Source organism: Lipotes vexillifer, unplaced genomic scaffold (genome assembly GCF_000442215.2).
Source record: "Lipotes vexillifer unplaced genomic scaffold, Lipotes_vexillifer_v1.1 scaffold240, whole genome shotgun sequence".
Classification (NCBI taxonomy): domain Eukaryota; kingdom Metazoa; phylum Chordata; class Mammalia; order Artiodactyla; family Lipotidae; genus Lipotes; species Lipotes vexillifer.
The window spans coordinates 4,712,943-4,722,463 of NW_006797481.1; the positions used below are offsets into that span (position 1 = coordinate 4,712,943).

Sequence of the window (9,521 nt, forward strand, 5' to 3'; positions counted from 1 at the left end):
CATGAACCCGCGTCCCCTGCATCGGCAGGCGGACTCTCAACCACTGCGCCACCAGGGAAGCCCAGGAATTACCTTTTCAAATGAAGGGAATGAAAGAAGGTTTATTTTTATTTAGCTTATGTTAGAAATTTTGGTTCTGAAAAGTTCTACTACTGTAGTTAACTCATTTAGTAAATAATGCACGCAAGAGCCCAGTAAATTGTATTGAGGATGGGACTAAATTGTTCTGTATGTTCCTTGTTGGGGTAGTGGGAAAGGTACTGAAGATTAGGTAAAAGTTACAAATGAACTTATAGCAGTCAGTACTTCTAAACTTATTATACTATACTGTACAATTATTCTGGATAATCTTTCAGGTATGTGGTTGAAAATATTTCTTACCTGTCTGTAAGTTCCCTTGCAGATTCAGCAGTCTTTAAAACACAGCTGTGTTGTTTTTATGATTAAAATAAAACAAAATTTTAAAATACAGAAAAAGCTAAAGCAGAAAATTAAGATTAGTTAAAAATCCCATATTTTGGTGCATATCCAAACTTTATGTAAATGTATAGTTTTATGAATATAGGTTAAACGGAATCATGCCAAGCATATGGTTCTATAACCTGATTTTTTTCATTTGGTAATATATATTTCCATGTCAGTGTATAGTGAGGTTATGTGATTTTTAAATGGTTGCATAGTATTTCATTTAACGAACATAACTATAATTTATTAAATCAGTAATATTGGTGGACATTTAGGTTATTTCCAAGTTTTCCCTGTTATAAAGAACATTCTAGTTAATGTATTTGAACACTTGTCTTACTATTTCACAAATTCTAAAAGTAGTATTACTGAATCAAGGGTCTTTTCTTCCTTCTTTTTTTTTAAGGTTTTTGATATTTGTTACCAAATTGTCCCACCAAATTTTTAATATTACCTGAGTTTTTCTTTTGAAAATGGGCACAAAGGTGTTAATCTGTTTTAAATGAATTTTTTACTTAAATTAAATGAATATTTTACTTTTTCTACTCACATTTAAAAATTAAATTATCTGGAACATAAGTCTTCAATAAATTTATATTGAATTACATTGCTGATAGTGATCTTAAGTGTTATCTGTATCCTAGGATTTGTGTGGTTTTTAAGATGAATTGTAATCTCTTTGCTATGAAGTGCAAAGTAAAAGGGAAACATTTATTTTTCCCCTTATTTTCCTTGACAAAGGAAAAACTCTCACCACATAAAAGTCTGTTTATAACTTATAGGTCAAAAAATTAGAAGAGCAGCTACAAAATGAAACTCTCCGCAAAGAGATGCACAACCTCAAACAGCAACTGGAGCTTCTAGAAGAAGATAAAAAAGAATTGGAATTGAAATATCAGAATTCTGAGGAGAAAGCTAGAAATTTAAAGCATTCCGGTAAAAGCACTGAGTAGCCTATTATGTCTTATTATTACTATGTGAATCTCTCATGCCCAGTACATTTACTAAATGCTATAGAAAAATACCAAGATTTGTTTTAAATTTCTTCATTTCTGACTATTGTAATTCATTAGAACGGTCGCTGTAATCATATGATTCACAAATATTTAGACTTCTGTTTTGGACTCACAGCCTTTATGAGCATCACATACAGAATTAAGAGGTGGAGATATTAACGTGGGAAGACCAAAACTTCAGCATTTCTCAGGGCTTCAGAGATGAGTGTTCGTTAAATACTTACTTTATTCATTTTAGGGTGCATTTTTAAAAAGAATTAAACTTTTTAGGTTTATACTACCTTCATTTTCCATGTCTAATTATGCACATGAAATAATACTTTCAGTATCACACCTAACGATAAAATGGGCAACAATATATATATTTAATGGAAAAACTTTTAAAACACCAAGAGATACTTAAACGATTTATTCATTCAGTTCTAGAAGGCTTAACAAGAATGTGTGAGTTGGATTACTACACAGGGATAAGTAATAAGTTTCTGTTGGAAAGTAGGTAATTTAAGGGGGCAGGTTGTTCCCTTTATAACAGCTTCAATATTCACTTCAGATATTTTTGGTTAATTTTATACTAGAATTTTGAAATCTGTACAGAAAAATCAAGTAGGCTTTTTCCTTTAAAAAATATTGAGTGCTTTCTAATCCACAATGAAAGTGAATTACAATTTATTTTTTTTAATTGATCTAAAATTAAGAAGTAGTCCATTCTTTTTAGTTATTGTCTGCTGTGTGTGTACCCAGCCATACCCAGTACCCTAGGATGCTATAAGAAATGTAGAAGAAAAGAAACCATGCCTTTTGTCCATGAGGATCTCAAACTCCCTTTAGAGAAACAGACACATGCATATGAAATACCTAGAGGATTCTTGGTGTCAGGGAGCCTGGCCCCCACTGCTTATTTAAGTGTTGACGGTAAAAACAAATGCACAAATCATTAGGGTAGTCAGTCATGGAAAGTAGAGTGGCTGTCTAGGAAAAAGGAAAAAGCCTACTTGATTTTTCTGTACAGATTTCAAAATTCTAGTATAAAATTAACCAAAAATATCTGAAGTGAATATTGAAGCTGTGATAAAGGGAACAACCTGCCCCCTTAAATTACCTACTTTCCAACAGAAACTTATTACTTATCCCTGTGTAGTATTCCTGAGTGCAGTACCTGTAGCCCATTAGAGCCCAATCAGAGGCATTCACATCTGTGATATAAATTCAAATTGAGTTTCTTGAAGTCAGGAACTGTGTCATGAGCAGCACTGAGCATAGGCTCTTTCACATTGTTGGAGCTTAGTAAGAACTTGTTTCATTAATGGCTTGAGTGAATAATATTTCCAGAATGCTCTTCAAAAGAGCAGAAAGTTTCTGAGTTAAACACTTGAGAGTCTGAGTCTGGTTAAAATCAAGAACTCTAGGATTTGCAGTTTTTGAAGGAGATTAAGTGGAGGAGGAAAGTATGCTATTAAAATTCATTACTAAATGTCATCTTTAAAATTAATTCTTGGTCTGTATACTTTAAAAGTCAAGTGTTAACAATTTCTTAGTGTTTGAGTAGTAAATTCTATTGTTAACAAATATTTCTTCAGCCTACTCTCAATCCTTACTTCCCACCCATCCAGCCATTGTCTTGATTTATTTTTTCTTTTCCATAGTTTGTATATATAGCAAAAAGATGGTAAATTTTTTGTAACGTATATAAGGCCTCTCTTACTGATGATAAAACGTTTAAAGGGTTCTGCAGTTTCATACTGAAGTTTCTAACTTTGCTTTAATAAAAGAACTTGATTTTGAGAGTGGTTGTTTTTTCCTTTACACGTATATAAGGTGTTAAGTTGCTTATTTCAGCTCTTTTCTGAATGCTTGCTCTCTGTGCAGTCGATGAACTCCAGAAACGGGTGAACCAGTCTGAGAATTCGGTACCTCCCCCACCTCCTCCTCCACCACCGCTTCCTCCTCCCCCTCCAAATCCTATCCGGTAAGCACGCCCAGGAAGATGGCTTTGCATCAAATGTTAGTCCTTGTCGGAGAAACTGAAGTTTATGCTATTGGTACCCTTTTTAAGCAATACGGGCTTAGATGCCTCATTTTGAGGGGCGTGGTGGTAAAAAGTATGAAAGATATCAGCAGGTGTTTCAGAGAATTTTCTGAAGGCCAGTATATCATTCCTTTCTTGTAACATATAAAGACATCTTGTGGCCTACAGTATTCTTCTGTTGTAGATGTTTAGATTTCATGTGGATGTTCCAAACCAAGGAGCTAGACATCTAAAAAAATGTTTCTGATACTTCAGTTTTAAAACTTCAGTCCGTATCATTAGGATTTCCTTTAACTGGAAGATCAAGGAATTTTGAGCTTCTCCAGAATGTTTTCATGTTTTTCTCTCACTAACTTGAATTTGAAAAGCTATACTTTGTTCAGTTATTTAAAAAATGAAAGTACTGAACTAACAAAAACCTAACAGATCTACTTTAAGCCACTGAAATAGTTAAGGCAAAATAATTTTTACATGTGATCGATCCAAGAGTCAATTGAAAGAATTTCAGGTATTTTAAATTCTTTCTCTCCTGGGTAGCTAAATCTGTAAGAGATATACTGAATTTGACATTTAAAATAGGAAATTCATCACTTCGATTTTTTTCTAAGGTCTAGAATTTTGAGCTTGATAAGAAAGGTCACTTCTGTCTGTGAGGAGGGAGAACTATTAAAAAATGATTATAATCTTGCTGTTAGCCTTTAATTTTTAGTCTCTGAAACCTTGAGAGCCCTTAGAATTAAAAGTAAAGTATAACCTAAATAGATATTTTCTCAAAAAGCATCCTACAGTCACATTGAGAAATGAAAGTAGGACTCAGACTATGTATATCTAAAGCATGAACTCCTATAAGGCCCGTTAAAGAAAATGTTCATTGAATAACATGAATGATTTTTATTTTAAGATGAATTTAAGTAGTATAAGATATAATTTCTCAGTAGAGATTTTTATTTTTTGGTAAGGAGTACTTTCTTGTCAAAAAAGTATATTTGCATTTGTATTGAGTTTCAATGGACTTTGAATCCACTAATCAAGGTTTTCCAACTTTGTTCCTGAGCTGTTTGTTTTACCCTGATATAGATCATGGATAGAAGTGGAAGTGGAAGAAAAAGACTAGAGCCTGTGGCTTCTTTAAGTGGCTTTATTGCTTTCCCCTCATCTTCCTGCTCATTTGACTTAGAGGACAGATGGGAGAGAGTTAAGAGAGGAAAAGGGCATATCTTGGTCATTTTGTAGTAATGGAGTGAAAGGACAGGTCCTGGCCAGGTGTGGCTCATGGGGAAAGGGTAGGGTATATTAGTGTGTTAGGGTTCTCCAGAGAAATAGAACCAGTAGGATGTGTGTGTGTGTGTACATGTGTACATACACATCATATACATAAAACGAGAATGTATTCTCAAGAACTGGTTCACATGACTATGGAGGCTGACAAGTCCCAGGATCTTCAGGGTGAGTCAGCAAGCTGGAGACCAAGGAGAGCCTGTGGCATTGTTTCAGTCTGAAGGTCAACAGGCCAGGAAGAGGCAGTGTTTCAGTTTGAGTCAAAAGCAGGACAGAGCAGAAGTCCTAGTTTCAAGGCAGTCAGGCAGGAGGAATTTTCTCTTACTTGGGGGAGGGTCACCTTTTGTTGTATTCAGGGCTTCAACTGATTGAGGGAGGCCCATCCCACATTAGGGAGGACAGTCACTCAGGCTACCGATTTAAATGTTAATCTCATCCAGAACCCTCACAGAAATACCCAGAATAATGTTTGACCATTTATCCGAGTACCCCACGACCCAGTCAGGTTGACTCATAAATTAACCCTCACAGTGGGCGTGAAGAACACTTGAAGAATTTCAAGGTGAATATTTTCCACCTGGGGCAGTTTTAGCCAGAGGTTTGGATGATTGGTCCCAGATGTCTTGTCCTGGTCTTCTCATCTGCCCTGTGAAACTCACACTATCTATTGATATTTTCTCTTTAGTCTAAGCAACATCTTGACAGTTCTTTTTAATATTACAGATGATTTTCCTGTGGACACCATATCAGTCTTCAACTTACACTTCAGAACATTTAAAGCTAGCACTTTCTCTTCTCTACTTAGGTGGTTTGCAGTGTTGGACATATATTCTTTGTTCATTTATGTAAATACACACAACTGTTCTGAGCAGTACAAATAACTTCTTGCTTTGTAATCTTTATGTACAATAATACACATTCTCAAAACTTCCCCTCAGAACCAGAGATGCGGTCATTACAGAATGATGAGAGGCCTCTGATTAGTGAGAGCCCTCCCCAAACCCTACCGTTCTATGGAATGTTAACAAGTAGACATTGAATATTCCTGTCCTCAGTTGACAGAATGGAAAAAATAAAGTTTGCATCATTTAATTCCCTCACCTCATGGATTAAAATGTACTTGTTTTAAAGTTCTGTGCAAATTAGAAGTTTTGTGAAAATAATTTAATTACATTTTGGGCCACTATGAGCCCAAAGAAGACAAACTAGATGAAGTTAAAAGCTCAGTGACCGATTGTTTCCCAGTTGGTAAGTCCTGGAAACTTCACAGGGTAGAGTAGGATGTAGCACTTTCTTTATGCTATGCTTTGTGGGAGATTGTTCAGTATGTGTGAGAATTTTAAGAAAAGGCAATTACGGAGGGGATTAATAATATAACCAAAGATAGAAGTAAGAAGTAAAAAAAAAAACCTTAAAAATGATAGTGGTTAAAGAACATCAAGTTGTTCTGTCCTCAGAGCAAATAGTACTGTGTATCCAGTTGCCCCTTTTTCTGGAGGCAGCATTATGCCTCTCTTCCCAGTTTGTCTTCCTCAGGACTGTATTTTGTCAAATCCAGTTTACCACACTGAGGACATTTATAATGTAGTTGAAAGAATTTCAGAGTTCTTGATTCTTTTTTTTTTTTTTTTTGGTGGGGGTGATAATATATATGTAGAAGTGTACACAAACTTATGTACAGATTAAAATAATATAAAATGAGTATCCACGTAATCACCATCAAAATCAAGAAATAGAACAATGCTAGTACCCTCAAGTCCTATCCTTTTATCCTTTTCTTAAAGAAAAGGGTTTTTTTGCCTATATACATATCCCTAAACTACTGTAAATACATATGCGGTCTGTTTATGACTTTATATAATTGGAATTGTAGTGTATTCCTTTGTGTCTTTTTCTTTTCACTTTATATTATTTTGTAAGATTCATCCGTATTATTTTATGTAGCCAAAGTTCATGCATATTCATTGATACGTAACCCACTTTATGAATGTCCCAAAATGTGTTTATCCATTGTAATAGTGATAGACATTTGAGTCAATCTCAGTTCAGGGAAGTTATGGAAATTCTACATGAACATTCCTGTACATGCTTCCTGGTGCACAGGTGCTTGTATTTCTGTAATATATATGGAAGCTGAATCACTGGCTCATAGGATATGTCTATCTTCATGCTGAACAGTTTTCTAAAGTGGTGCTATCAATTTATACATCTTCATTTTGAGAATTCCTGTTACTCCACAAACCTACCAACACTTGATATTATCAGACTTAAAATTTCTTGCCTATTTGATGAGTGTGTAGTAAAACCTCAATGTGGCTTTTATTTGTGATTTCCTAATAACTAAAGAAGTCAAGAACCTGTTTGTATGTGTGTTGGAAATTTGGACATCCTTTTTTATGGGGTTTCTTGGTTTTGTCCTTTTTTCTGTTGGGTATGTGCTTTTTCTCATTGATTTGTAGAGTTTCTTTTTATTCTTTATGATGTCTTTTAATATATGGAGGTTTTAAATTTTCATGTCAAATTTATCATGATTTGGATTTTACACAGATTTTTGAAACATGGACCAGAGAGACAGTGGTCTGAATATATGTTATCCCTGAAGTATCTGGTCTATGTTGTGCAGATTCAGATATTTTTATGCCCATATTTCACAAATAGATATTTACCAAAACATCCCTTAGTTCTTTTGTCTTCCCTCTCCCTCAAATGTATTACATAGATAGCTGTTTCTGAATTTTAAATATGGATATTGAAAGGTTTTCTGTATCTATTTTACTTTGCAGATGTCTCTGCATAAAATTAGTAATAAGGTTAGCAGCCCCCTTCTCCCAGTAACTAGTTTGGTTTTTACACAGTAAAGGGATGAGACATCTTTCTCTTTCTTAAAAATTTAAGTTTATTAAAGTTGAAAGTAGGCTACTTAAATTCTAGTTATATATTCATGCACTTAGAGAAGACTTGGATTTTAACTGATTATTTAGAATCTATACATTTTACTTCTTGGATCATAAGGCATCCACTAATCCTGTTGATCTTTTTCTTTCTCCTAAAGATCCCTCATGTCCATGATCCGGAAGCGATCCCACCCCAGTGGCAGTGGTGCTAAGAAAGAAAAGGCAGCTCAACCAGAAACAGGTAATTCTCACCCCACCCCTTTGGTTAACTTTTTGTTGGTGGTGTACAATTTTTCAACAGTAGACATACTTGTTAGCTCTTTGACTATGAACAGATTGTTGGGGAGAAATGTGAACTTAACAGCTAGAAGAATGAACCAAAGAACAGTCATTGTCTTCACATAGCTTACTGTCTAGAGTGGGTAAACATTCACACATATCACTGTAATGCGAGGGATGCTGGGAAATGTGTTTTCATTAAGGGGTGAGGTACTTTGGGGTGTAAAAGAAAGAGAGGAAGTAATTCCAAATGAGGATTTAGGGAAAGCCCAACGCAGCCAAAAATAAAAAATATATATATATATATATATATATATAGGCTGTATTTTCTGTGCTATACAATCACCACTCCTTATGTTTATTTTTTTAAATTAGTTAATTAATGAATTTTTGGCTGTGTTGGGTCTTCGTTGCTGTGCGCAGGCTTTCTCTAGTTGAGGCGAGCAGGGGCTACTCTTCGTTGTGGTACACAAGCTTCTCATTGCAATGACTTCTTCTGTTGCGAAGCACGGGCTCCAGGTGCTCGGGCTTCTGTAGTTGTGACACGTGGGCTCAGTAGTTGCAGCACGTGGGCTCAGTAATTGCGGCTCCTGGGCTCTAGAGCACAGGCTCAGCAGTTGTGGCGCATGGGCTTAGTTGCTCCTCGGCATATGGGATCTTCCCGGATGAGGGATCGAACCCGTTAACCCTGCACTGGCTGGTGGGCTCTTAACCACTGCGCCACCAGGGAAGTCCTGGGGAAAGGCTTTTTAGAGTTGATAGCAATGAACAGAGACTTTGTCAAGCACTTTCTGTGTTCTCTCCAGTGCTTTGTACTGGAGATGCAAGACATAAAGTCACATTTGAGTGGGGCAGATAGGAAGTAAACACGTAATTACCAGTGCAATATATAATTATTTAAATACATTTTTTTGATCAGTACTGTGGAGGAGTGATTATCAGTACTGTGGAGGAGTGATTATCAGTACTGATCTAAGAGATTATGGAGGTGGACTACTGGTGTCAGCAAGTGATATTTAAGCTGAGTAGTTGTGGATTTAGAAGGTCAGGGTATATATGGTAAAATAGATCACGTAGAGGGGCAACAATTCAAAGGTCCAGAGGGGGGAAGGAGCTTGGCATATTAGGAAACTGAAAGAAAGTTGATATTACTAGAACATGGGGTGCAAGAGAGGAAGTCTACTAGGTAGACAGGAGCCAGATTCTAGAGGTGGTGGTCAAGATTTTGATATTTATCCTAAGGGCAGTAGAAGTTTAAGTAGGAGTGCAACATGATGAGATTTGTCCTTTGTAAAAAATTAACACTGGCTGCAGTGAGAGAACAGAGAACAGATTGTACAGGAATGAGAGTGGATGAGGGAAGACTGTTGCCCTCATTCAGGTGAATGTTGATGGGGCTGAGATGCGAGTGGTAGTAGTAGAGAGAGAAAGAAATGGATAAATTCAGGAGCTGTTTAGGGAGGTAAAATTCACAGGACCCTGTGATTCTTTGGAGAGGGAGAAGCTGAGGATAACAGGAAGAGATGGGGATGGAGAGAGAAGAGGTTTCCTGCTGAGCAGAGG

At 36.0% G+C, this 9,521-nt stretch overlaps 1 protein-coding gene across 6 annotated transcripts in view; it reads left to right on the forward strand.

Moving 5' to 3' along the window:
* SHTN1 (shootin 1) overlaps nucleotides 1-9,521 on the forward strand; it is a 116,924-nt gene that overhangs the window by 71,493 nt on the left and 35,910 nt on the right. For all 6 annotated transcript variants that reach the window (XM_007469595.1, XM_007469596.1, XM_007469591.1 and 3 more), the window contains 3 exons: nucleotides 1,248-1,401; nucleotides 3,348-3,447; nucleotides 7,838-7,920. In XM_007469595.1, coding sequence (XP_007469657.1) covers nucleotides 1,248-1,401; nucleotides 3,348-3,447; nucleotides 7,838-7,920 — 337 coding nt within the window. The remainder of the gene's footprint in view (nucleotides 1-1,247; nucleotides 1,402-3,347; nucleotides 3,448-7,837; nucleotides 7,921-9,521) is intronic.